At 42.9% G+C, this 27,872-nt stretch overlaps 2 protein-coding genes across 6 annotated transcripts; one reads left to right on the top strand and one right to left on the bottom strand.

Annotated features, from left to right (window-relative positions):
- Positions 1-47: 47 nt before the first annotated feature.
- Positions 48-14,696, top strand: LOC121540918 (4-galactosyl-N-acetylglucosaminide 3-alpha-L-fucosyltransferase 9). 5 transcript variants are annotated; one of them, XR_005995578.1, is made up of 3 exons: positions 48-132; positions 11,360-11,425; positions 13,492-13,862. XR_005995578.1 is itself a non-coding variant. In XM_041850060.1 (2 exons), the coding sequence occupies exon 2, from the start codon at positions 709-711 to the stop codon at positions 1,813-1,815; it is 1,107 nt and encodes a 368-aa protein (XP_041705994.1). In that variant the 5' UTR covers positions 49-132; positions 700-708; the 3' UTR covers positions 1,816-2,002. The 5 variants fall into 5 exon arrangements, 1 of the variants encoding a protein (XP_041705994.1); XR_005995572.2 differs by lacking the exon at positions 48-132 and adding an exon at positions 14,609-14,696 and having other exon boundaries at positions 9,753-11,425; positions 13,492-13,525; XR_005995584.2 differs by lacking the exon at positions 48-132 and adding an exon at positions 14,586-14,664 and having other exon boundaries at positions 9,753-11,425; positions 13,492-13,525.
- On the bottom strand, positions 13,888-27,664 carry LOC121540909 (BEN domain-containing protein 4-like). Its single transcript, XM_041850056.2, has 6 exons — positions 26,834-27,664; positions 20,755-21,360; positions 20,007-20,098; positions 16,772-16,795; positions 15,202-15,442; positions 13,888-14,829 (listed from the first exon to the last, which is right to left on the bottom strand). The coding sequence occupies exons 1-6, from the start codon at positions 27,351-27,353 to the stop codon at positions 14,597-14,599; spliced, it is 1,716 nt and encodes a 571-aa protein (XP_041705990.1). The 5' UTR covers positions 27,354-27,664; the 3' UTR covers positions 13,888-14,596.
- Positions 27,665-27,872: the final 208 nt, after the last annotated feature.

Consider the following 27,872-nt stretch of genomic DNA (forward strand, 5'->3'; position numbering starts at 1 on the left):
ACCTGAATACATATCCCTGTTTAAGAGAAGGCTCTCTCTCACTCATCTCTACATCAGGCTGGATTGTATACATACTCTACACAGACAGTGTAACAAAATTCTTCTTCTTGTCCAGGAAGTTTTGATAACAAGGTAAGTTTGATAACTTGGGGAGGAGGAATTTATTATAATACAATATGCATTAGTATGTAATATAAAGTATTTTACATTAAGTCTTTAATATGAAACATTGATGATTTTTCTTAATCATTGCATTATCAGGATTAATTTAGAAGTGTTCAGAAACAGCTTATCTATTCACTTTAATTTTTATACGGTAAAACAGATATGTATGAAAATACCCTCAAATAAAAGGTGACATTCTGTACTGTTGCCTCATATGATTTTGATTTTTTCTCAAATCCAAAATGTTGGAGTAGAGAGTCAAATATTGAATTTTAGCTTTACTGTCCAAGTACAGACGGAGGGGAGTGTATTCAGTAATATTGTAAAAAGTTATGTACAATGTTTGGTTTGGTTTAATATATAAAGACTTATGAAATTGTATTAAATAACAGGGTAATACTTAGATCACAGTAAAAACGAACTACAAGTTCTAAAGTAAGGCACTGTTGAATGCAAAATGCCTGAAATGTGTTTTGCAATGCAAATTCTTGCATGGTGCGAAATGCTTTCAACAGTATTTTCTCTCTTTTAAAGGGTCAAGGTATGTCCTCTGCAGCTTTGCATGGCTTTCTACGGCCTGCTGTAATTGGCAGCTTGGTAGTGGTGTGTTTCCTCCCATGCCCTGCAGACAAGGGCATGGGAGGGAGGGCATGTGCTTGCCCTGGTGTACAACAGGAAATGAACCAGACACAGGTGCCCAACCAAACCCCCAAGACACATGACCAGCATGCCCAGACTCAAGCTGAGGATGGCGACAAAGACACTATAGTCTTGATCTGGATGTGGCCATTTGGTTTTAAGTTTGATCTGCACTCTTGTGCCTCCTTCGACAACATCAAAGGTTGTCATCTAACAGCAAACAGAAGCCTTTACCAGAAGGCGCATGTCGTCATGTTCCATCATAGGAACATCGCCACGAACCTGGAAGACATGCCACAAGAGCCACGTCCATGGTTCCAAAAATGGGTATGGTACAATATGGAATCACCAACATACACAAACAGAATCCCTGGTCTTGACCACTTGTTCAATTTGACTGCGAGTTATCGACTGAGTTCTGATATTTATGTGCCTTATGGGTTGCTCGTTGAGGTGACCAGCGATGATAAAATCTTTGAGCTGCCGAAGAAGGACAAATTAGTCTGCTGGGTTGTGAGCCACTGGAACACAAACCACAAAAGAGTATCGGTCTTCAATGAGCTAAATAAGCATGTGAAGGTAGAGACCTTTGGGCGACATTTTGGTAAATACATAGAGGACAAGGGACAGATTGTGTCAAGCTGTAAATTCTACCTGGCATTCGAAAACTCTATCCACCAAGACTATATGACAGAGAAGCTGTTTGACACCTTGATGTTGGGAGCGGTGCCTGTTGTTCTCGGTCCACCCAGGCAAAACTACGAAGCCGTTGTCCCAGGGGATTCTTTCATCCATGTGGATGATTTCTCTTCTCAAAAGGAACTGGCGGATCGGCTTCTTTTCCTCGACAAGAATGATACAGAGTACTTGAAGTACTTTAGCTGGCGAAGGAACTTTAAAGTACAGGGAGGGCATTTTGGAAATGAGCATGCTTGTCGAGCATGTGGTTACGTTCAAAAGAATAAAGGATACAGAGTTTTTCATAATCTTAATACATGGTTTTGGGGCTGATTGGTCTTCTTGCAATGGTCAACAATCCGGCTTTATGAAGAGTACTGCACCTTGGAAATGCCAACCTAAATGTTTAAGGCTTAGATCAGCTTTAATATTGCATATAAATTGTGGGTTCCATCAATATAATTGTCTGCATCATTTCCAATCCCCCATATTTATTTTGTAAATACATATAGAAATGATGTATTTTTAAATATATTTTCCCCTAACCATACCACCCCTCCCCTAATTGGAGTAAACTAATGGACAACAACACTTGGGCTTCTACTTCCAGTTTATACTATATCCATTTTATGGACACAGTATATTTTACAAGTTATCTTTTGTTTGTTTTTAGTCCCATCCTTCAGCTCCAGATAGAATATTGTTTGTTAGGACTGTACTAGACAAACATTTAAGTTTTACTGAGAACACATTTTCAAGAAATCTATTTCTGTTTTCAGTATTTGAATTATTACTTGTTGAAAGTGTCCTGTGTTTTACCTGTCATCCACAAACTATGCAAATGTTAGCCAACACTATTTGTTACCTTAGTTAATTTAGTTAATATTTTCTCAACTCTTTCTTGAACTGCATTGTTGGTTAAGGGCTTGTATGTAAGTATTTCACGGTAAGGTCTGTTGTATTCGACGCATGTGACAAATACAATTTGATTTGATTTGAAATGGCGTGGTGTTCGGATACTGTAGGTGTATGTGTGCACAGGTCCTTGTTGTACCCAATAAATGCTGGCACATCTTTAGATGAGACTATTCTGTGGCTCCTTGAAGTTAATGATTCTATTACAAACAAATCGAGAAAACGCTTAACTCTTTCCTGCCAGACAGCATTCCTATGTGGTCATGTGTGTGGGTGTTTTTGTGTGGGAAGTCACATGTAGCAGCATACAGTCCTGTAATATTAATATTACATTTTTTCATTTGCTTTGGTACTATTTTTCAGAAGTAGGCTATATGGTGAATTTTAAAAACACTTAGTACAAAACTCTAAACTGGTAACACTTGTAATGCAGCAAGACTTACATTCAAAACCTTAGTCTGCCTCCTGTCCCATGGGCACACCTCGCCATGGGCACACCTTCCTGAAAAAAATGGGACTATACTTTTAACTTTTTTAAATGAGATACCTTTAAAGATTAGATTGTTCCAATGTGGTTAGCCAAAAAGATGACAAGATAGTTCACATAGTCACCATTCAGGGTTACTGTAGAGCATAGATTTGGATACAGTGAGGGAAAAAAGTATTTGATCCACTGCTGATTTTGTACATTTGCCCACTGACAAAGAAATGATCAGTCTATAATTTTAATGGTAGGTTTATTTGAACAGAGTACCCAGCAACTTAGTGAGTACACAAAACACAGGACACCACAGCAACCATACTCACATACGAAAAATAGTCTCTCACAACAAACCCAACTGACCAGCTTTTAAACAATGGGATGTGTGATTGAAAAACCAGAAACAGGTGGTGCAATGCAGAGGAATGTTCACTGATTGGTCCACCTTAGCAATCAGCAGACACCCCAACGACCAATCAGGAACATACAGGACACCTGTGATTAGGGCAGAAGGAGAGGAAAAACACAAAAAGACACAGGATACCTGTATCCGTAACAAGGACCTTAATGTGCTTATTCTTGAGCCACTCCTTTGTTGCCTTGGCCGTGTGTTTTGGGTCATTGTCATGCTGGAATACCCATGCACGACCCATTTTCAATGCCCTGGCTGAGGGAAGGAGGTTCTCACCCAAGATTTGACGGTACATGGCCCTGTCCATCGTCCCTTTGATGCTGTGAAGTTGTCCTGTCCCCTTAGCAGAAAAACACCCCCAAAGCATAATGTTTCCACCTCCAGTTCTCCTCTGAATCATTCAGATGTTCATTGGCAAACTTCAGACGGCCCTGTATATGTGCTTTCTTGAGCAGGGGGACCTTGCGGGCGCTGCAGGATTTCAGTCCAATGTGGTTAGCCAAAAAGATGACAAGATAGTTCACATAGTCACCATTCAGGGTTACTGTAGAGCATAGATTTGGATACAGTGAGGGAAAAAAGTATTTGATCCCCTGCTGATTTTGTACATTTGCCCACTGACAAAGAAATGATCAGTCTATAATTTTAATGGTATGTTTATTTGAACAGTGAGAGACAGAATAACAACTAAAAAATCCAGAAAAAAGCATGTCAAAAATGTTATAAATTGATTTGCATTTTAAATGAGGGAAATAAGTATTTGACCCCTCTGCAAAATATGACTTAGTACTTGGTGGCAAAACCCTTGTTGGCAATCACAGAGGTCAGACGTTTCTTATAGTTGGCCACCAGGTTTGCACACATCTCAGGAGGGAGTTTGTCCCACTCCTCTTTGCAGATCTTCTCCAAGTCATAGGTTTCAAGGCGGACGTTTGGCAACTCGAACCTTCAGCTCCCTCCACAGATTTTCTATGGGATTAAGGTCTGGAGACTGGCTAGGCCACTCCAGGACCTTAATGTGCTTCTTCTTGAGCCACTCCTTTGTTGCCTTGGCCGTGTGTTTTGGGTCATTGTCATGCTGGAATACCCATGCACGACCCATTTTCAATGCCCTGGCTGAGGGAAGGAGGTTCTCACCCAAGATTTGACGGTACATGGCCCCGTCCATCGTCCCTTTGATGCTGTGAAGTTGTCCTGTCCCCTTAGCAGAAAAACACCCCCAAAGCATAATGTTTCCACCTACATGTTTGACGGTGGGGATGGTGTTCTTGGGGTCATAGGCATCATTCCTCCTCCTCCAAACACGGCGAGTTGAGTTGAGAGCTCGATTTTGGTCTCATCTGACCACAACACTTTCACCCAGTTCTCCTCTGAATAATTCAGATGTTCATTGGCAAACTTCAGACAGCCCTGTACATGTGCTTTCTTGAGCAGGGGGATCTTGCGGGCGCTGCAGGATTTCAGTCCTTCACGGCGTAGTGTGTTACCAATTGTTTTCTTGGTGACTGTGGTCCCAGCTCTCTTCAGGTCATTGACCAGGTCCTGCCGTGTAGTTCTGGGCTGATCCCTCACCTTCCTCATGATCATTGATGCCCCACGAGGTGAGATCTTGCATGGAGCCCCAGACTGAAGGTGATTGACCGTCATCTTGAACTTCTTCCATTTTCTAATAATTGCACCAACAGTTGTTGCCTTCTCACCAAGCTGCTTGCCTATTGTCCTGTAGCCCATCCCAGCCTTGTGCAGGTCTACAATTTTATCCCTGATGTCCTTACACAGCTCTCTGGTCTTGGCCATTGTGAAGAGGTTGGAGTCTGTTTGATTGAGTGTGTGGACAGGTGTCTTTTATACAGGTAACGAGTTCAAACAGGTGCAGTTAATACAGGTAATGAGTGGAGAACAGGAGGGCTTCTTAAAGAAAAAACTAACAGGTCTGTGAGAGCCGGAATTCTTACTGGTTGGTAGGTGATCAAATACTTATGTCATGCAATAAAATGTAAATTCATTACTTAAAAATCATACAATGTGTTTTTCTGGATTTTTGTTTTAGATTCCGTCTCTCACAGTTGAAGTGTACCTATGATAAAAATTACATTGACAAGATCCTCCCGTGTAGTTCTGGGCTGATTCCTCACCGTTCTCATGATCATTGCAACTCCACGAGGTGAGATCTTGCATGGAGCCCCAGGCTGAGGGAGATTGACAGTTCTTTTGTGTTTCTTCCATTTGCGAATAATCGCACCAACTGTTGTCACCTTCTCACCAAGCTGCTTGGCGATGGTTTTGTAGCCCATTCCAGCCTTGTGTAGGTCTACAATCTTGTCCCTGACATTCTTGGAGAGCTTTTTGGTCTTGGCCATGGTGGAGAGTTTGGAATCTGATTGATTGATTGCTTCTGTGGACAGCTGTCTTTTATACAGGTAACAAACTGAGATTAGGAGCACTCCCTTTAAGAGTGTGCTCCTAATCTCAGCTCATTACCTGTATAAAAGACACCTGGGAGCCAGAAATCTTTCTGATTGAGAGGGGGTCAAATACTTATTTCCCTCATTAAAATGCAAATCAATTCATAACATTTTTGACAAATGCGTTTTTCTGGATTTTTTTGTTGTTATTCTGTCTCTCACTGTTCAAATAAACCTACCATTAAAATGATAGACTGATAATTTCTTTGTCAGTGGGCAAACGTACAAAATCAGCAGGGGATCAAATACTTTTTTCCCTCACTGTATATCTCTGTGCACTTCCTGTAAAAGAACACTTGACACAAGACAACATATTGTTTACCGGACAGGCCTAGTGGGTCTAAAAATGCATCAGAGACTATGCGTAAATGTGCATTTACAATGCTCCGTCTAGATCAGACAGCTGAAGTGAATTAATTTATATTAACATGGGATGATGGCTAGACGTGGCAGCATGATGGGGGAATCAAAATGCTGCCAGGGTTATGCAATGTAGTGATGAGAAACAAAAGTAGCTACAGTGATACTTTAAGTGGCAAACATCAGCTTGGCAAGTAGTCTGTAGCCGTGCATGTGCTTGACTGAGCTGGGAGATGAGAGCTATCCCTGGCAAATTGAAATACAGCAGAAAATGATGATCTGTCCGAGTAGCCGGGGTCCACCCCTTGCATCGATTTGCGCAAATAATTCCACTTGTTGAATAGCCTACAGTTACCGGCTCAGCAATCATGAATTCTAAAATACGTCATGGATAGTGAAATGAGCTGATTGAAATGAGCAACAATTCCCACTCAGAAATGCCATCCGAAGCGCCGGCTGAACCCTGAGGTAGCCTACACGATTGCCATGAAGGCAAAGCATGACGGTGTAAATTATCGAGGCGATATGGATGAGTTGTCGAAGACCATGGCTGCAAAATAACAAGTACGACAGAAGATTTGAGTTGACATTACACATGGCCAAAAGTATGTGGACAACTGCTCGTCGAACACTCATTCCAAAATCATGGGCATTAATATGGAGTTGGTCCCCCCTTTGCAGCTATAACAGCCTCCACTCTTCTGGGAAGGCTTTCCACTAGGATGTTGGAACATTGCTGCGGGGACTTGTTTCCATTCAGCCACAAGAGCATTAGTGAGGTTGGGCACTGATGTTGGGCGATTAGGCCTGGCTCGCAGTTGGCGTTCCAATTCATCCCAAAGGTGTTCGATGGGGTTTGAGGTCAGGGCTCTGTGCTGGCCAGTCAAGTTCTTCGACACCGATCTCGACAAACCATTTCTGTATGGACCTCGCTTTGTGCACGGGGGCATTGTCATGCTGAAACAGGAAAGGGCCTTCCCCAAACTGTTGCCACAAAGTTGGAAGCACAGAACTGTCTAGAATGTCATTGTATGCTGTAGCGTTAAGATTTCCCATCACTGGAACTAAGGGGCCTAGCACGAACCATGAAAAACAGACCCAGACCATTATTCCTCCTCCACCAAACTTTACAGTTGGCACTATGTATTGGGGCAGGTACTGTTCTCCTGGCATCCGCCAAACCCAGATTCATCCGTTGGACTGCCAGATGGTGAAGCGTGATTCATCACTCCAGAGAACGCGTTTCCACTGCTCCAGAGTCCAATGGCGGCGAGTTTTGCACCACTTCAGCCAACGCTTGGCATTGCGCATTGTGATCTTAGGCTAATGTGTGGCTGCTCTGCCATGGAAACCCATTTCATGAAGCTCCCGACAAACAGTTATTGTGCTATCGTTGCTTCCAAAGGCAGTTTGGAACTCGGTAGTGAGTGTTGCAACTGAGGACAGACGATTTTTACGCACTACGCACTTCAAAACTCGGCGGTCCCGTTCTGTGAGCTTGTGTGTCATACCACTTCGCGGCTGAGCTGTTGTTGCTCCTAGATGTTTCCGCTTCACAATAACAGCACTTACAGTTGACCGGGGCAGCTCTAGCAGGGCAGAAATTTGACAGACTTGTTGGAAAGGTGGCATCCTATGACGGTGCCACGTTGAAAGTCACTGAGCTCTTCAGTACGGATCATTCTACTGCCAATGTTTGTCTATGGAGATTGCATGGCTGTGTGCTCGATTTTATACACCTGTCAGCAACGGGTGTGGCTGAAATAGCCGAATCCACTAACTTTAAGGTGTGTCCACATACTTCTGGCCATGTAGTGTAAATACTCCTCTAGATTCATTCTCATTGTTTGAAAGAAAGGATAGTGATTATTGCACGAGTGAGCCAATAGGTTAATCAGCAACCGTGGTGGAATTGCCTTAGTGTGCCATGCTATTAATAATAATAATTTCTTAAATTTTTTTAATTTTACGTCATTTAGCAGACGCTCTTATCCAGAGCGACTTACAGTTAGTGAGTGCATACATTATTTTTATTTATTTTTCATACTGGCCCCCCATGGGAATCGAACCCACAACCCTGGCGTTGCAAACGCCATGCTCTACCAACTGAGCTACATCCCTGCCGGCCATTCCCTCACCTACCCTGGACGACTCTGACGCTTTAGCAAGCATTTATAAAAATAAAAATAAAAGTATTTAATATAACAGACTTTTAAAATTCAATATTGGTGCACAATTTCTACATAAAATATCAAAGGGACACAAAAGGCACTCATTTCGTGGAACAAACAAAAACATTTATCCAACTTTCTTGAATGTCTCATGGTGTGTGAAGGTGTGTCATGATCGGGATGGCCTGAACTTGGAGTCTGATATAATACCTTGGCAAACCACATTTTCTGCAGTCAAAACACGGTGGCACAAAGCCAGAGTGCAGTAACTTCACTTGCTGCTGTTTGCCTTGGTTTTTACTTGGATTTTGTAGTTACTCGAAATTTCACACTGAAACTGAAGATATTTGAACCAGGACACTTAAACCTTGTTCACACTGCAGGCCTTAATGCTCATATCAGTTTTGTTGTTTTAAATCAGTTTTTGGAATACTGACTGTTCAAACAGCAAGTTACAAGTGACCAAATTGGATGTGTGTGTTCAGACAGCAGTCATTTGCTGACATGGCTATGCTAGTTGTCATAGTAACAATGGGCAGATTGGTGGTGGTCCTCGTGCTTCCTATCACTCAAATGTCAACAATGCCTGCCATGGGCATTTCCCAGTTGCTTTGAATGTTCAAAATCATAGTGTACGAACACTTTAAAGGCCTAAGGATGACACAACTTTCAAAACAAGTCTTTTTTGGCTAGCCACAGCAGTCAACTAGCTAGCTAGGTAGCTGTTTAGCTTTCTAGCACATTCACTAATTTGTTTGTAAACAATTAACAAGCTAGTTCGCTACCACATGTTCTTGTCAAACAGAGTAGCTAGCAAGCAACAAGATATGCCAAATAACAGTCTAAGAAACACTTGAGGGCAAATAAATCTGATTTGCCCGTTCAGACAAGTCGCATGGCCAGGAATCAGATTTGTATCTACGAAGGTGGTTTGAAATGTGGTTTGAAATATCTGATTCCATTAGCTTTTTGGCTGTTCAGACTGCAGGAAAATTAACAGATTCGAATCAGAAAGGCAAATAAATAGGATTTGAGTCACTTCAAACTGCCAGTGTGAACAAGGCTTTAATCACAAGATAAAACAGATACTACAAACCCTGATTTCATTCTTAACTCAATTTCAACCAAATGTGTAGTTACTGCTGTTTGCAATTGTACTGCAGAGTACATATCTGAGCTTGTCAATATCAGATTGTTTAAAACTTACTGTGAAGTAAAATCATAATAGTCTTCATCATAATAGTACATTACAGTATATATCATACTTTATATTTTTCAAACATACATTTTCATTATGTAGTTCTCAAAATCTGTAGCATAAAAACCAGTTTCAAATCTATAGGTTTACCAAACAGTTCAGTGATGATCAATTAAGTCGTATTAAATAATAGTAAAATGTATTTTAACAAATGAGAAGACAATCATATCAAAAGTAATGTGAGCGTTGCATTGTGAAAGGCAATTACTTTATATGAACATGTATTGCAATGTGAAACATGTATTTCTAGATGAAACACTGACTAAGTTTGGTGAAAAAGTGATTTTGTGTGTTATACTTAGTCAATTAAAAATGTGCTTAAGAGTTTTGAAACAACTGCCTTTTGATGATCTGTTTTGAGTTTTGTACAAAGCGTTGTGAAAATGTACCAAATACTTGTGAAAATTGCACCAAAGCAAAAAAAATTAACTGCCATTTAATTTATGTAATTCACAAATGCCCATTCTCTCACTTCAATGGGCGAATCTGTCTGCACTGGTTCATGGCAAAGCGGTCGTGTTAGAATGACGCAATCTGTCGGAAGACAATGGCAAATGGCTTTGTCTGGGTTATGCCAAATGAACTGCAGATGAGTTTCCATGGCTCCCTTTCATGTACGGGTTGAAGCAAAACTTGCCGACATAATCTCTGGGCAAAGAGTTGACCAGATTAAGAGATTAATCAGGTGTGTCATCTGTCAGCAGCCTCAAATCTGTGGTTTAAAACAAGGATTGTGTGTGTGTGTGTGTGCGTGTGTGTGTGTGTGCGTGTGTTTGGAGAGCAAGTTTAAGGAGTTTCACGGCAGACAGAAGCACTTGGAAAGCATGAGGCCAGCTGGTGAAAACAGCTGTCCATCAAACTGGTGGTTTACAGTATTTAGCTGACCTGCCAAATACGTGACCCTCTTGAAAACAGCCAAAGAAGTACTGGCGCAATTAAACCTACCACACTGTAGAAGAGGGTGTGTGTGGTTCAATGGACAGTGGCAACTACATCTGCCATACTGCATTGATCTGTGATTGTAGGTCAGTAAAACCAGTTAATTTATCTCAAAGAGCAAACCCCCCAAAAGTTACATAATTTAGAATAACATAATTTATCACTATAAAAAATCTGCTAAGTATGTGAGGTGATTGTATACATAAATAATGTATGATAAAGTCAAAGAGGATGGAATGTTTATTTCATCATAAATAAAAACACAAGAATCTACTGATATTGTTGTAAAAATCTACTTGGGAGTTTCACAGTGTTGACACAGTCACTTGGAGAATAAAGGATTATTTGTCAGAATGTTCAGTAATCACAGGGAAATATTTACATTCAAAACAGTACGCGTCACGACAACAGAACCTGACTGACGAGGTCTCTGTGGCACTTTTCTACTTAGCTGAGGCATTTAAGAGATAATACATATTTAAAGACTACCTTTACACACTTTTCAAAAGGGCTATTGTTATTAACAATTATGTTATTATTATAGTTATTCACCACACACACTGCATTTCTTTGTTTTTCAATGTAACTTCACCAAGTTGTTGTCAACAGTAAAATGTTATACATTCAAATTTATAAAATGAGTGTAGTACACTCTTGAAGGACAAGCACGTCCCAAATTGACTCTAAAAGTAAGTATAATGAAAAACACAGCAGACTTCTCTCTCCTTATTGGTACAATGATTCACAATGAATCACTGCTTTGGTTGATGCCACATTGATACATATTTAGTATAGTTAAGGGCTGTGAGAGAAAATGTTTGGTATTGATGAACATCTTCTTCACTTATTGATATTCTCTATTATAATCAACTACAGAAATGACTGAAAGACCAGGAAGTAACATAATGATGAATTCTGCAAGAGTGGCAGGTGTTTCGGAAGGTATGTGAAAGGCTCAAATCTCTTCATTAGATGTGTACTAGAGAGCTCTTCTCAATAGCCGCTTCTGTGACAGCATGGGCAGCGCATTGAGGGATATCTAAATTTTTAAGTAGTCAATTTCTTCTTCTTGTACTTCAAATTTCAAGTTTGAGTGTAGGTAGTTCGAAAATAAACTAAAAAGGTGCATACCAACACCTACTGTGCTGGAGTGTGTAAAGAACAGGTATAAAGTCAAGGTTGGTGATTTACTGCCACCTGCAGTTATGGAATGTTTGCTCTGGAGTATAATTCATTGGCTGACTGCCCCTGCTGTCCTGGATGGAATTCTATGATCTTTCCAGTTAATGACTCCAAAATGGGGAAAGCCCTATGATGAGCTGCCCATGCTGTCACAGAAGCGCCATTGAGAGGAGCTCTCTAGTACACATCTATTGTATCTAATAATAATAAAAATAATAAACTTGGTGGGTGCTTACATTTGTCCTATTTCACACATGTACAAGTGTGTATTTATTGGGAATGTGTTTTTGCATATCCCACTCTCCCTGAGACACATATGGAGAGTGGGGTCACTGCCAGGGTCTGCCATTTTCAATGCTCTGCCATTTTCAACGGTGACCATGGAGCAATTTGGGGTAAGTGCCTTGCTCAAGGGCACACCAACAGATTTTTCACCTTGTCGGCTTGAGGATTCGAATTAGTAACCTTTCGGTTACTGGCCAAACACTCTAACCGCTAGGCTACCTGCCGCCCTTATCTTCTGATTTTAGTAGTCTAGCAGCAGTCTGACACTAGCTAGCATTATGGGTACTGTAGTTCTTGGGGTATAATTATAATACTATGGTCATTTAGCAAACACAGTTAACACAGATACAGTACACTATTCAATATTATGTGGCAAACCCATAACTCAGTGATGCAAGCACCATGTTCTGTACAACTAAGTCATCAGAACTACAGATACAGACATGGGTGTTCGACTTTATTTTAAAGGTCCAATGCAGCCATTTTTATCTAAATATCAAATCATTTCAGGGTAACAATGAAGTACCTTACTGTGATTGTTAAAATGGTAAAAAAACAAAAACAGAAATAGCTTCTTAGGAATGAGACTATCTGGGAGTGGTCCGAGTGGGGAGGGGAAAACAGAAAACTAGCTGTTATTGGCAGAGAGATTTTGAACTCTCTTTCTTATTGGTCTATTAACTAATTTACCGCCTGGTGATGTCAACAGGAAGGCCAAAACTCCATCCCACCAAAACAGGCTGAAATTTCTGGCGGTCTTTTCAAACAGCTCTTACACTAAAAGGGCATTATTATAATTTTCACAGTATTATTCCAACATAGTGTGGAAATATATATAAAACACAGGAAATGTTTGTTTTTGACTGCACTGGGCCTTTAAGGCATTTCAAATATAGTGTTTCTTGCTTTGCGTGGGGCGTTATCATTCCAAAGTTTCAAACTAGTCTGTGCTTTGGTGGTTTGTCTCTACCACCAATCTCTTGAATATTTACCATCAATGAATTGAAATGTATCATGATTAAATACAATCAATGGCAATCCATCAATCAGTAGTAATCATACAGTTGCACAAATCCTGCATGTCTACTTTAATTATCTTTGGTTAATATAAATTGCCTGGCTGATACCAAACTCCAAATCCAAGCCTCTGAGTCTGAGGGAGGCTGTTTGATGTTGTCAGCACGATGCGTCAATAATGAAATGGGCTGTGCTTTTACTGGTTGGTTCTCTTCTGTCTTTCTTACTCAAACACCCACAGGCACAGCCACACACATCCGCAGAGTGCCACCCCCTTCCAATACAACTGATGGATTTTCAAACCCCCAGAAAAAGGAAAAAAGTTTCAGAGAACCAACCAATGCAGCTGCTCTCTGAGACAACTGGAATATTACATTCTAAAGATCTTGTCTTTAGCCTAGTGGGGCGCAGTGGGCTGTGTTTTAATATAATATAACAGGGAGTTTTGTCTAAATTAGCCAACATAATGTATCTGTATAAGGAAGGATAATGTCTAATTTCATTGTTTTCTCTTCTCATTACAGATTTCATAATAACCATCTCAATCAGTACATCACGGTACAGTACATTCCAGTATATTCATGGCAATGTTCTATAGCAAATGGAAACTGTTATAATCCTCATTGAAAAACTGCACACTAGAATTGTCTTAATTGTTGTTTGGAAATGAACCAGCTACAGTCAGACCTACTGATGTCTGTAGCTCCCTTAGTTGGCCAAATTCTATATTACTGTATGTAACCTTTTTTAAAATGTTCCACAAAGCAATGGCAGAAGGAAGACTGAGGGAAAAATAGCGTTGTAGTTTTACAAACAGTTGAACATGACTTGTACAACATTCTGCTGCTTTCATGAACCCTAATAAATGTAACATTTGAGCAGAAACACCCTTGCAACCACCCCCCACACAAAGCCCCAAAAACAGGTATTTTAGCAAGTTGAACGGGGAGACTACGTCCTCTTGAATGTTGTTTGAATGTTATTTTCCTGCCCTGCTCTGTAGCATTATGGCAGAAGAGCAGGTTAGTACCAGTTGGCTCGGCCTACAGTTCTACCATCCTCATCCTCAGATAGCATTAGTTTCGTCTGAACCAGTGTTATGATACTGATGACTTGTCGCCACAGATGGTCTGTTTAGGTTTCTACCGTTGTGGCTAGATGGAGTAGGCCTACAGCGCCATCTAGTGGGCGTGTCGGGGACAACAGTTGTTGACAACTGTAGCATTGTAGCTAAGCCTAACCCGAACCCTTTTCCTAACCTTAACCTCAATCTCCTAACCTGCCACGTTAATTATCCTAACCTGCTATGTAAACCATCTGTGGTGACAAATCAGCAGTATCACCACCCCGGTTGAGGGACAAGCATCGTGTAGGAGTGACGCCACATGTTAGAAGACAGTGGCCAGGATTAAATCCAAGTCGCATTGTAGAGCAGCGCCCTAGACAGCCGACAATGCGCCTTTTAAAGGTAATTTACGCTTGAGCCAACATTTGCAGCATTCACCATGAATGTGATCTCCACGAAAGCTGGGGAAATTGCCTTTAAAAGGCGCACTGACGGCTGTATAGTGTGCTGCTTTATAACGCACCTTGGATTGAATCCTGACCAAGGCTTCAGTCCTTCTCCCTTCAATCCCCCAGGCCATTGTGAGAGCCCTTCAGGTACACATCATCCTGTGACAGGGGCCCGTCGTAAGCCTCCATGTAAAGACTGCTAGTGCTACTGCCACTGCTGCCCAGGAAGGTGCCCACGGCCCGACCCTGGCGCGCATGACCCACCGCGTCGCTGAACACCTTGTTGATCTGCTCCTCAGAAGGCATCCACCAGTCAGGGTTGGAGGCACAGTGCATTCGGATAAACTCTGAGGAGTACAAGTCAATATTTGTTATGATTAGAAAAAATCTGTTTTATTAATAAACATCACTGCACACAATTTGATGTTGCAAACATCTGTTCACACATCTCTTTAGTAGCATACATGTTGTTGTAGTGCCCATCTCTTTAGTAGCATACATGTTGTTGTAGTGCCCATCTCTTTAGTAGAATACATGTTGTTGTAGTGCCCATCTCTTTAGTAGCATACATGTTGTTGTAGTACACATCTCTTTAGTAGCATACATGTTGTTGTAGTGCCCATCTCTTTAGTAGAATACATGTTGTTGTAGTGCCCATCTCTTTAGTAGCATACATGTTGTTGTAGTACACATCTCTTTAGTAGAGATGCCGCCAGTACCTCTGAGGCAGGTGACTTTGACGGGGTTGAGCGGCCGTCTCTCCGGCCCAGGCTCTCCTGAGTGAACGGAGCGTTTCCTCTTGCCCAGGCCACACGAGTACTTGAGCTCGTCCGTAGTGAAGACGAAGCGGATCAGGTAACGCAGCAGCCGCCGGCCGTCCTTCTTGGACGAGTTGACTGCCTCGTCCCACTGCTTGTTGGTGATGAAGAGGGGGTAGTTCCCCAGGAGCTGTTTACTGCCCTGAGGAGGGGTAGGAAGAAGGGAAGAGGGTGAGAATGACAGGAGGCTGGTGAGGGGAGGACGGCTCATTATAATGGCTGGAATGGAGTGAATGGAATGGTATAAAACCTTGCTTTTGATGTGTTTGATACCATTCCATTTATTCGGTTTCAGCCATTAGTATGAGCCTGTCCTCCCCATTTTAAAATTGCCACAATCCACCACTGGTGAGAATGGTACGGCTTAGTTATGAGCTCTGAGTACCCTGCCATAGAGCCAACAGGGTTGGGGTCAATTCCATTTCAGTTCAGCCAATTTAGAAAGTAAACTGAAGTCAACTGAAATTCCTTTTCCATTTTTTCCTCATTGAAAAGCAATGAAACGAAAAGGAACATTGGAATTGGATTACAGTTGACTTCCTGAATTGACTGAATTGAAATGGAATTGACCACAACCCTGAGGGGCACTAGCAGGGTATTAAAAAGTGCATTCATGCTGTCAAAGCGTTCAGAAGAAGTGCAGTCATTCATGTGTTACAACAAGGTCATTAACTTCATGCTCAATGTGTAATGGAGAACTATGATATTTGTAGTTAGTCTAGTTTCTCAAATAAATCAAAAACATTATTTGTGCTATACACCTGATACCAACAATAACCAATTCCTATCGTTGTAAACCCATTGCCCCATAGAACAAGAAGTTATTCTCAGGTTTAACTGCAATGTTGAGGAAAAGGTGGCAGTGGTGTCCATTAACGTTTTCTCCATTTAACAGAACCTATTTTATCTTATTATGCAACACTGTTGCAAGATGATATTTTCACATCCTTAATAGAGAAGTTGATTTGAATGGCAGTTTCACATCTTGTGCCACTAGTTTCAGTTTGATCTATAAAGCTGCTGTGCAACTGAGTTGAACATTACTTAAAGGGAGTCAGTGACAACATCCCACAAAATCTATATCTCCATTCCCCTATTTAACTGGGCTTTTATGTGACTGTTTACTCCAAAATCAAAGTTTGTTATTTTGTCAGAGATGAGTCCATGTCAAATGCCATTTGTTGTGTAGGTCATGCTTGATTAAAACATGAATGGGAAAGATAGGCCCCAGTTAATTTCACATTTTTGTTCAATCCATATAACAGATTGTGAGACTCTTTTTGATACTGGACTACTTTTGAGGTCTCAAAATGTCTGACAAACTAGGATGGGGGTGGGGATGATGACGCTTCTCAAGCCACCAAGGTGAGTAGGTGATATTTGACTGAGTAAGGCCCATTAGAAAGACAGAAACTAAGTGAGGGGTCATTCCATTACATAGAGTAAGAAAACACATCTTGAAAACACAAACCTCATATGTTTTCCGTTCTTCTTCCTGTAGAGATAGAGCGCTCTTTAGATCTAAATGTTCACCCTGGTGTCTTATTTTGCATCTCTCATGTAACATCTATAATATACACAGTGGCCGTGTCCGAATACCCGTACTAAGCTTCTAAATAGTAGGCATTTTGGGTATGCAAAAATATAACGTTTTATACTATGTGAAATTTCAGAAATGTAGTATGCTATAAAGGATGTCATACTGTACTCACTTCGGCTTTTCCTAAATGAGTATGGCTGGGGCCCTCCCTGGGTCGGCCCCAGCCCTCCCTGGCCCTCTCCCCCCATCTCCCTGGGACAGCTGGGGGGCGGGCCCCATCTCCGGGGGTTGCTCCCCCTCCCTGGGTCGACGCCAGCCCTCCCTGTCCCTCTGGAGCTCTCGCTCATTCAATTCAATGAAGCGCGGGTAAACGGTTGGAGTGACTAGAACTGTCTTGGCATTCGTGATTCACCAGAGAAGGCCCCTGTCGGCCGGCATCTAGCCGGTGTTCGGACAGACAGTTCCTCTCGCCCCACGTGGATTGGCCTCCATCGGCGGAGCCCTTTTCGGAGACAGTTCACCTTTGGTAACCTTGAGCCGATCGCGCGGCGTGAACCTTTGTGGCGGTGACACTCCAATAGCGTATCTTTAAGTTACTGCAGTTAAAAAGCCTGTAGTTGGATCTCGTGATCGAGCTGGCGGTCCGCCGCGAGGCGAGCTACCGCCTGTCCCAGCCCCTGCCTCTTGGCGCCCCCTCGATGCTCTTAACTGAGTGTCCCGCGGGGTCCGAAGCGTTTCCTTTGAAAAATTAGAGTGTTCAATACAGGCCCGGTCACTTGAATACCTCAGATAGGAATAATGGAATAGGACTTCAGTTCTATTTTGTTAGGTTTTCTTCTGAACTGGGGCCATGATTAAGAGGGAATGCCGGGGAATTCGTATTGTGCCGCTAGAGGTGAAATTCTTGGACCGGTGCAAGACGGACAAAAGTGAAAGCATTTGCCAATAATGCTTTCATTAATCAAGAACAAAAGTTGGAGGTTCGAAGACAATCCGATACCTTCGTAGTTCCGACCATAAACGATGCCAACTAGCGATCCGGCAGCATTATTATTATTTTTTTGTCATTTAGCAGACGCTCTTATCCAGAGCGACTTACATGAGCAATTAGGGTTAAGTGCCTTGCTCAAGGGCACATCGACAGATTTTCCACCTAGTCAGCTCGGGATTAGAACCAGCAACTTTTCGGTTACTGACACAACGCTCTTAACCACTAAGCTACCTGCCATGGCATTATTCCCATGACCTGCCGGGCAGCGTCCGGGAAACCAAAGTCTTTGGGTTCTGGGGAGAATATGGCTGCAAAACTGAAACTTTAAGTAATTGATGGAAGGCCTCGAAACCCGGGTCATCAAAACTGGCACCTACGGTAGACGCCATCAGGTTGAGCAAGCAAGATCTTCCACAGTCCTATGTTCCGGGGACTCTGGGGGCAAAAGTTCCGGGAGATTAGATGCATCAGTCCGGCTAAGCCAGACTCGCAAGCACAGAATACGCAAAGGAAACACTGGAAACACCTTGCCGGCACCGGGCGTTATTACAAAATTGAATGAGCCCCGGACTAGCCGTCCAATAAAACGGCGCTGCCTAAATCATTCTCAGTCCACAAGCCCAGGTATTGTAGCGCCTGAGTTGGTGAGCGGATTGTATGATTTGACAACGCTATACTCGAGGTGCACTCTGTGTGTCCTAAACGTGCTCTGTTTCCAGATAGCCTACTGCTGAAATGCTCTGAATTAATTGAGGAACATTATGAACGGCCTGTTTCACTATTCACAACAATGTAATTGGCGATCAAAGATAGTTCCTCTATCATTACTGAATATCAGTTTAATTTGTCCTGAAATCTTTACATAGTGACGCAGCCAAGCTGACAAGGTGGCGCAGCGACAATCTTATTTGGGGAGAACCCTGGCATAGTGACCATATCTTGGTTTTAAACACTTTAAATGGGCGCTTCCGATTTTTGCTGTATTTCCTGGGACTCTCTGGATAAATATGAATTATTCTCGGTATTGAAACTTGGTAGATTTTCTGGAAAAGATTAATCCCTCCATGGGTAAACGGCTATGTTGAACCCACCTGGCCCCTGGATCAGCCTAAATTAATATCAAAGTGAAGAAATTCAAAGTGTAGCTGTGGGACCGGCTTAGCCCAATGAACGTCAAAGTGAAGAGGGGACTCAGACGACCATGCAGGCCGAAGGGAGTAAACACTGGATGACACGGTAAGTGCTGTCCTCTCACAACACACATCCACCCATACTCACACACACATACACACTTGGTAAGGTGCGCGGACACAGTACAGTAACAAGTATCACAAACACACTCACACTGGCAAAACTCACACAGTCTTACACTTCATACATTGGCTGAGGGCGCTACCATCCGATTCCCAGCCGAATAATCCCTCTTGTGTTGCCTTAGGTGTTTCCAAGTGCTGGACAGAACAAGCAGTGAAAATAATACTGATTACTGCCCACCCCAGCTGAAGGACGCCGGTTAGTAGTGTCAGTCCTTGGCTCTCTCTTCTCCAGGTAAGTAATGCATAGCACATTGATGACTAGATAGGGCGACTGACGGCCAGTCTGCAAGCCATAAAAGGATCAGAACTACACTGACATGTGGCTAAACCGAATGCCAAGCCTTGTTTCGCCGGTGCTCCTTATCTCAAAGTGAAGAAATTCAATGAAGTGGGTAAACGGTGGGCAACTTTGAGCCTCTTTAGGAAGCCAACTAGTTACCAGGTACATGGCTGGACCCCCAGCCCACCCCCGAGGGCCCCTGGAAATTGACTCCCTGTCAAAATAATGGTTAAATAAATCAAATAAAAAAGAGAAGGGGACGCGCTCTACCAAAATGAACGAATGGTGGGAAACATCGCAATTGCACATTAGATGACGCCTTCTCAGAATGGATGTTGATATTTGTACGTACTGCTTTCATTGTTTACTAAACAGTACGTTCTAAATATAGCATGTAGTACAATTAATACACAGTATGCAGTAAGTAGTAGGCAAGACAGATTTCAGACACGGCCAGTGTGACTAGTGATAAAACATATAAAAAGGTACAGTACAGTACCTGACAGAAACTGGAACAGACCAAGAGTATTTATTTCTAGAAAGACACAGTCTGTGTTTTGAGACAAACTGATTTCTTGCCTCTGTTAGTTGTTCCTCTGCCGTGGGCTGTATAAACTGGTCATGGTGCTGGAGAACAGTCTTGAAGAAGTCCAGCACATTCTGGCAGGGAGCTGGAAGGAGATCAGGGTTATAAAACCCATCAAAAAGATTTGATTGTAAATTGTGCGTATGACAAAAGCCACAGCAAGTCTGGGGTGTCTAACTGTAAGTCGCTCTAGATAAGAGCATCTGCTAAATGACTAAAATGTAAAATACAGTGCTCTCCGTAATTATTGGGACAGTGACACGTTTTGTTGTTTTGGCTTTGAGATGATACATGAGGGTAAAGTGCAGACTGTCAGCTTTAATTTGAGGGTATTTTGATCCATATCGGGTGAACCATTTAGAAATGACAGCACTTTTTGTACATAGTCCCCCCATTTTAGGGGACCAAAGGTATTGGGACAAATTCACTTCACTCAAATCCAAAGTGCTGGAGTACAGAACCAAAACAACAACAACAAATTCCGGAGGGCACTGTAAATCTTTAATTTGACATAAAAAGTAATGTACTACACCACATGGTTACCACCTTCAGTTGGCACTGTGTCATTATTGTGACATGCTATGTCGAGTCACAGGGTAAAGACCCAAATCCACAAGTTGTCTTGGGCAGCAAAATTAGCACATCGTCTCACTTTCTTCAGGTATTTACGGGTGACGTGGCCTTCTATTGTATCCACATACCAAGTCACAATCTCACATTACTGAAACCCCGGTACTGTACCTGGTATGTTGTCCATCTTGTTCCGCAGTTCTTCATTCTCCTGCTGCAGACACAGCACCTCCTGCTCCAGCTCCACACAGCGAGGGCAGCAGCTCTCCTCCTCCTCCTCTTCCTCCTCCGGCAGGGTGGACGAGGGGTGGCCATACGAATCCGAGGGGGCCGGTGAGCTCCAGCCCCCCAGGTTGTGGCCCGGTGACCCCCCAGACTCGGGCTCAGCCGGTGGGCATTGCTCTGCCTCGAGGCCCGGGCCCGGGTGAGGCTGCTGGTTCCCAGTGAGCAGATAGCTCTGGAGGGACTCCGTGAAGATGCGCAGGAAGGCGGATGTTTGTTGTTGGCTCCAGTGGCTGTGCTGGGCTTCGTCATCAGGGTCGACGGTGGAGCTCTCCTCAAGCCGTGGCGTGCCCAGGGTGGGGTAATGACCCCCCTGACCCGCGACTGGCTTTGACTCCCCCCCAGGTCCAGAGAGGCAGCTGTCCTCCTGCTTGATGTGGGAGGTGAGAGAGGAGGGCAGAGGAGCTTGCGGCTCCACGAACCGGCCGTTGTTGTTGAGAAGAGTGAGGACCCGGCTACACTGCTGTGCGAAGGCATCCAAGATGAGACGGTTTTCTAGAGGAACAGAGAGTGAGCCGATAATGATAGCCAAGGCGTTCACTGTGACATTCAAGTCAACCAGCATATTTTGGCATCAACCTTTGGGCATCAACACATTTCTACATTTCCACAGTCCTTGATTACTTGGAATTGAATTGATGGTATGGATTAAAAAACACAGAAGAGCATGGACTAGGTTGGTGGTTCAGAAGAGCATGGACTAGGTTGGTGGTTCAGAAGAGCATGGACTAGGTTGGTGGTTCAGAAGAGCATGGACTCGGTTGGTTGTTCATAATACTGCAGTAGGATTGCTTCAGTCTTATCCCTTTCTCAGTCACCTCTACTTGACTCTCAAATTCTATATAAAGGTGTTGCAGTTTCTGCTTCACTGCTCTGGCTTCCTCCCCTCACCACCCTCACTCCACTCTATCTAGCTCCTCCCCTCACCACCCTCACTCCACTCTATCTAGCTCCTCCCCTCACCACCCTCCCTCCACTCTATCTAGCTCCTCCCCTCACTACCCTCACGCCACTCTATCTAGCTCCTCCCCCTTTTCTACAAGTCATATTTGACCCTGGTACAGGGTCCCTCCATTCAATTGCACTCTTGTACAAGGAAGCTGGTTGAGTCAGATGTCAATATATAGGCCTACACTAGTCCTTCCCTTGCCATTGTTGCCTGTGCTTGCTCTTTGGGAGTTATAGGCTTGGGTTGCAGTTTAGCACTTTTTGATAAATGCATTTGATTTGATAATATCATCCATAACAGCAGCTCTCCCTGTGTCCTTCTCCCAGCAGTCTCCGTACATCGGAATGAGATGATCTCGCACATCTCCCCTCTAATGATTACGAATGTGTCGCCTTCACACACAAAGAGACAAGGCAGGTAATTATGAGTGCAGACAGCTACCCACGACGCCCTCGCTGCAACTGGGCGGGAGGCCCGGCACTCTGGCAGCCGCTGAGACGTGTCTATCGGCCTGGCGCAGATGTGTCGCATTTATTAATATGCGTGCCGTCTTTGTTTACCCGCCGAGATGTATCTGATATCATCCCCCCGTGCCTCCGTCCCTCCCACTTCTCTTGCTCCCTGGTACTGTGCATGGGGAGACAGCCTCATAAAATGTCATTAAATACAACATGCTCCGCGGAGGCAAATTTATGAGCCCCATTTATTTTAATCACAACTCTTTGGAAAAGCTTTTAAATGCAATTTGCTTTATTGTGTGCGGATCTCAGGGCTGGCATCCTTGGGCTCCTCCTTCTGTCTGTGGGATGCATAATGGGGAAGAGAAACCACCTCTGTCTGACTGTCACCTCCAGGGAAATGTGCTCTTATCACTGTAATCATTAAATCACATGAATACTTAGTTGTATTTGGTAGCTTTTGTCGTATGGTTAAGAAAATATATACCCTTTTTGTACTATCGCGCCGAACTGACCCAAACGTGCTCGCTCTATTATTTTCTTTACACACTGTTCTTTTCAGCACAATTACAGCAGCTTGGTTTAGGTCAACTCGGTTCGGCTCAGTGGAGTGAAAAGCCCTATACTGTATCCAATGCAGATACCTAAGAACTGTGTAAATCTGGGCTTTGAATTGGGTTTTTAAGACAATAAAATTGGAAGCCCCAGTACCATAGGAGCAGGTTAGTTAAAACGTAGTGATTGTTCAGGGAGGCCTATAGGCCTACAATAGAGCATCTAATACTGTATGAGGCCTGTACTTTGTCACTACCCTGGATAATGGCACGAGGCGACATGACATTACCTATTAGGCTTAATGCTACACCACAGTGCTAATACAGTAGACAGTATAAGCTAGATAGTGCTGTGTCAGTGTAACAACAATCTCAGAATACTGAAGCTCAACCCCCCCCTGCTAGTGGAGTGATAAGGAGATTTACACTACCGTTCAAAAGTTTGGGCTCACTTAGAAATGTCCTTGTTTTCGAAAGAAGAGCTATTTTTTTGTCCATTAAAATAACATCAAATTGATCAGAAATACAGTGTAGACATTGTTAATGTTGTAAATGGCTATTGTAGCTGGAAAAGGCTGATTTTTAATGGAATATCTACATAGGCATACAGAGGCCCATTATCAGCAACCATCAGTCCTGTGTTCCAATGGCACGTTGTGTTTGCTAATCAAAGTTTATCATTTTAAAAGGCTAATTGATCATTAGAAAACCCTTTTGCAATTATGTTAGCACAGCTGAAAACTGTTGTGCTGATTAAAGAAGCAATAAAACTGGCCTTCTTGAGACTAGTTGAGTATCTGGAGCATCAGCAATTGTGGGTTCAATTACTGAATCAAAATGGCCAGAAACGAAGAACTTTCTTCTGAAACTCGTCAGTCTATTCTTGTTCTGAGAAATGAAGGCTATTCCATGCGAGAAATTGCCAAGAAACTGAATATCTCTTACAACGCTGTGTACTACTCCCTTCACAGAACAGCGCAAACTGGCTCTAACCAGAATAGAAAGAGGAGTGGGATGCCCCGGTGCACAACTGAGCAAGAGGACAAATACATTAGAGTGTCTAGTTTGAGAAACAGACGCCTCACAGGTCCTCAACTGGCAGCTTCATTAAATAGTACCCGCAAAACACCAGTCTCAACGTATATAGCCATTTGCAACATTAACAATGTCTACACTGTATTTCTGATGAATCTGATGTTACTTTAATGGACAAAAAAATGTATATCCTCATCAATCAACACACAATACACCATAATGACAAAGCAAAAACAGTTTTGACATTTTTGCAAAATGTATAAAAAACAGAAATACCTTATTTACATAAGTATTCAGACCCTTTGCTATGAGACTCAAAATTGAGCTCAGGTGCATCCTGTTTCCGTTGATCATCCTTGAGATGTTTCTACAACTTGATTGGAGTCCACCTGTGGTAAATTCAATTGATTGGACATGACTTGGAAAGGCACACACCTGTCTATATAAGGTCCCACAGTTGACAGTTTATGTCAGAGCAAAAACCAAGCTATGAGGTGGACACCAATCAAGTTGTAGAAACATCTCAAGGATGATCAATGGAAACAGGATGCACCTGAGCTCAATTTCGAGTCTCATAACAAATGGTCTGAATATTTATGTAAATAAGGTCTTTCTGTTTTTTATTTTCTATACATTTGCAAAAATGACTACAAAACCTGTTTTCGCTTTGTCATTAACACAAGAGCTTTCTTTTCAGCACCATGGAGTGAATCCTTACCACCGCTACAAGGAAATGTCTAAGTGACCCCAAACTTTTGAACGGTAGTGTATATCTGTGGGGGAAACAGGATATCTGTTTAATTTAGTAACAAAACTGCTTCCGGCTCTGGTCAATGGTAGTGCACTATAATGGGGATATGGTGCCAACTGGGATGCAGATCAAGGTTCCTATAGAAATAGAATTGTGTTTTTACTATTTTTTTGAGAAACCAGTTTGCCTGCTTTTGCTCAAAAGCAGTGCACATCATTACAATGGATGTTTCTGAAGAAAATATTTCACACAGGAATAAACACAAACTCTGGAACACAAACACACTTCAACAACTGCACAACCCTATCATTCATTTGAGCACACACATACCCTACAGTGGGCCTACTCAGTCATGACTGCTTATTGTCAGTAGTGCAAAATATCTATCACAGAAAATGACAGACAAATGGGAGAGATTAATGGGGATATTGATGAGGATCAAATCAAATTCTATTTGTCACACGCTTACTTACAAGCCCTTAACCAACAATGCAGTTTTTATAAAATAAGAGTTAAGAAAATATTTACTAAATAAACTAAAGAAAAAAAGTAACACAATAAAATAACAATAACGAGGCTAAATATACAGGGGGGTACTGGTACCGAGTCAATGTGCGGGGGTACAGGTTAGTCAAGGTAATTGAGGTAACATGTAGGTAGGTGTAAAGTGACTATGCATATTTAATAGCTAATAAACAGTGAGTAGCAGCAGTGTAAATCGTCCGGGGAGACATTTGATTCATTGTTCAGCAGGATGATAGAGATAGAAGGGAACAAAGATGGAATAAAGAAGTACGGGATTGCTTTCAGTTCCTAAATTGAACTTGGTATGTACAAAACTTTAGGAAGACCTTCCTAATATTGACTTGCACCCCCTTTTCCCTCAGAACAGCCTCAATTCGTCAGGGCATGGACTCTACAAGGTATCGAAAGCGTTCCACAGGGATGCTGGCCCATGTTGACTCCAATGCTTCCCACAGTTGTGTCAAGTTGGCTGGATGTCCTTTGGGTGGTGGACCATTCTTGATACACACAGGAAACTGTTGAGTGTGAAAAACCCAGCAGCGTTGCAGTTCTTGCCACACTCAAACCGGTACGCCTGGCACCTACTACCATACCCCGTTCAAAGGCACTTAAATATTTTGTCTTGCCCATTCACCCTCTGAATGGCACACATACACAATCCATGTCTCAATTGTCTCAAGGCTAAAAAATCCTTCTTTAAACGGTCTCCTCTCCTTTATCTACACTGATTGAAGTGGATTTAACAAGTGACATCAATAAGGGATCATCGCTTTCACCTGGATTCACCTGGTCAGTCTATGTCACGGAAAGAGCAGCTGTTCCTAATGTTTTGTACACTCAGTGTCTAGTTACTGCTCTCCGCTGGACTGATAAGCCATCATGGTTTCATTAGTTGTTCTATTACTATTTTATTAGGCTATCTTTATCACTTTAACCTATAATACCCAAAATAGGCCTAGGCCCTACTTACATTTACATTTTAGTCATTTAGCAGACGCTCTTATCCAGAGCGACTTACAGGAGCAATTAGGGTTAAGTGCCTTGCTTAAGGGCACATCGACAGATTTTTCACCTAGTCGGCTCGGGGATTAGAACCAGCGACCTTTCGGTTACTGGCACAACGCTCTTACCCACTAAGCTACCTGCCGCCCTAGTGAATCAAAAAATTGTCTTTGTGCAAAATACAAAAAAATCTACCAAAAACTGTTGTTTGTAAACAAATGTGTGTCCTAATGGAACAACCATGCAAATAGCCTACCTAGTATCGTCTGGATATGGCTAAATACTTATGGCATATTTCAAAACTGGTTTATGGATAGAATATTATAGAATAATAGCATTACACACACATAGGAGAACCCTTTGAAGAACAATTTTTTAGTCCAGGTAGAACACTTTTGGTTCCGGGTAGAACCCTATTGGCCTCCATTTAGAACCCTTTCCCCAGAGGATGCTACCTGGAACCAAAAATGGTTTTCCTATGAGGACAGCAGAATAACCTTTTTGGAACCCTTTTTTCTGTGTTGGAAAGGATTTTAATACTAACCTGAGAATATATTTCTAACAGTTGTTGCGTTCCATTTTACGCGCACAGCCAACAGGCCTAGACATCCTCTTGTCTAGTCCAACACCTAATTCCTAAAATAAAGGCTAAACTTTTCCTCATATCACTTTGTCAACAAGTTTGAAAACATACCTGAGCTTATCCTGTAAGTGCAGTCGGGAGATTCGTGGTTGAGCGCGGCTCGTCCAGGCGAAAACGTGGGGTCCTGGCGCACCGCCGTGCCGCTGCCGACCCTCCCCTGGAAACCAAGTGATGCTGCCGCCACACTCCCCACTGTTGCTGAGGTAGATGTCGCGGGTCTACTGCTGGGCCTGTTATCGCATGCGAAACGCTGTTGCTGCTGCAGCTGCGGTGTCGCGAGATACTGGCTGCTGCTGCTTATGGTGAGGGAGGTTTGGTGGAGCTGCTGTTGCTGCTGCTGTTGCTGATACTGTTGTTGATAAGGATGATGGTGATTGAGATGATGATTGTAGTGATGACCGCCTCTGTCTCCCAGCAGCGGGATATCGACCATTGTGGGTCTGTCGAACCGCGCCTTCCCCGCCAACCGCTTGTTTGGGAAGGTCTTGAGGCTGCTGTATGGACCCCGCTGCTGACGGCACATCTTTGGGGCGCAGAGACCCTCGTCGGCAGGTTGCATTTCCCCCTCCATCACTGCAAGTTTCAACACGCAGTAGTGACTCGAGCTCGCTCTTGTCGTGTCCTTGTCTGGTGACTGGTTATCTTTTTCGCCACCGTCTCGCTGTCTGGCTCAGTTTCCCCCCAGTAGTGCACTTTAATATTCAGAGGGTGGGCTAATTTACTGACAAGCCACAGCTCCAATCCCCAGATGGGGGCGCCGTGTAAAAAAGTGATTGTGCCAAGAGGGAAATACAGGCGCGATCTGCACACCCCGCTGTCTGTACACTGTGTCTCTAATAGCCTACATGAGCACACACAGCTTTAAAGCAAAAATGATATCGATTAAGCTATAGCGGCCATTTTGCCTCTGAGGACAAGCTAGGTAGAGAGAATATGCTACCCCTTCACTATGACAACGGCCTCAAATAAGTGTGCCTCCCAAAATGACACCTAAAATGAATAAGATAGCCTAATTGGGTTGTGTTTGGCTTTTGGAATGTTTGAAATAAACCTACAAGAGACCAAACATGGCATGATTGTGTACATTTAC

Source organism: Coregonus clupeaformis, chromosome 3 (genome assembly GCF_020615455.1).
Source record: "Coregonus clupeaformis isolate EN_2021a chromosome 3, ASM2061545v1, whole genome shotgun sequence".
In the NCBI taxonomy this organism is placed as follows: domain Eukaryota; kingdom Metazoa; phylum Chordata; class Actinopteri; order Salmoniformes; family Salmonidae; genus Coregonus; species Coregonus clupeaformis.

Excerpts from the sequence above, each read along its gene's own strand:
- LOC121540909 (XM_041850056.2), bottom strand. The coding sequence starts at position 27,353 with ATGGAGGGGGAAATGCAACCTGCCGACGAGGGTCTCTGCGCCCCAAAG. Across the intron at positions 21,361-26,833 it reads CACTTACAGGATAAGCTCAG|AAAACCGTCTCATCTTGGAT; the intron begins GTATGTTTTCAA and ends CTGTTCCTCTAG. Across the intron at positions 16,796-20,006 it reads CAGAGGAACAACTAACAGAG|GAAGAAGAACGGAAAACATA; the intron begins GCAAGAAATCAG and ends CTATCTCTACAG.
- LOC121540918 (XM_041850060.1), top strand. The coding sequence starts at position 709 with ATGTCCTCTGCAGCTTTGCATGGCTTTCTACGGCCTGCTGTAATTGGC.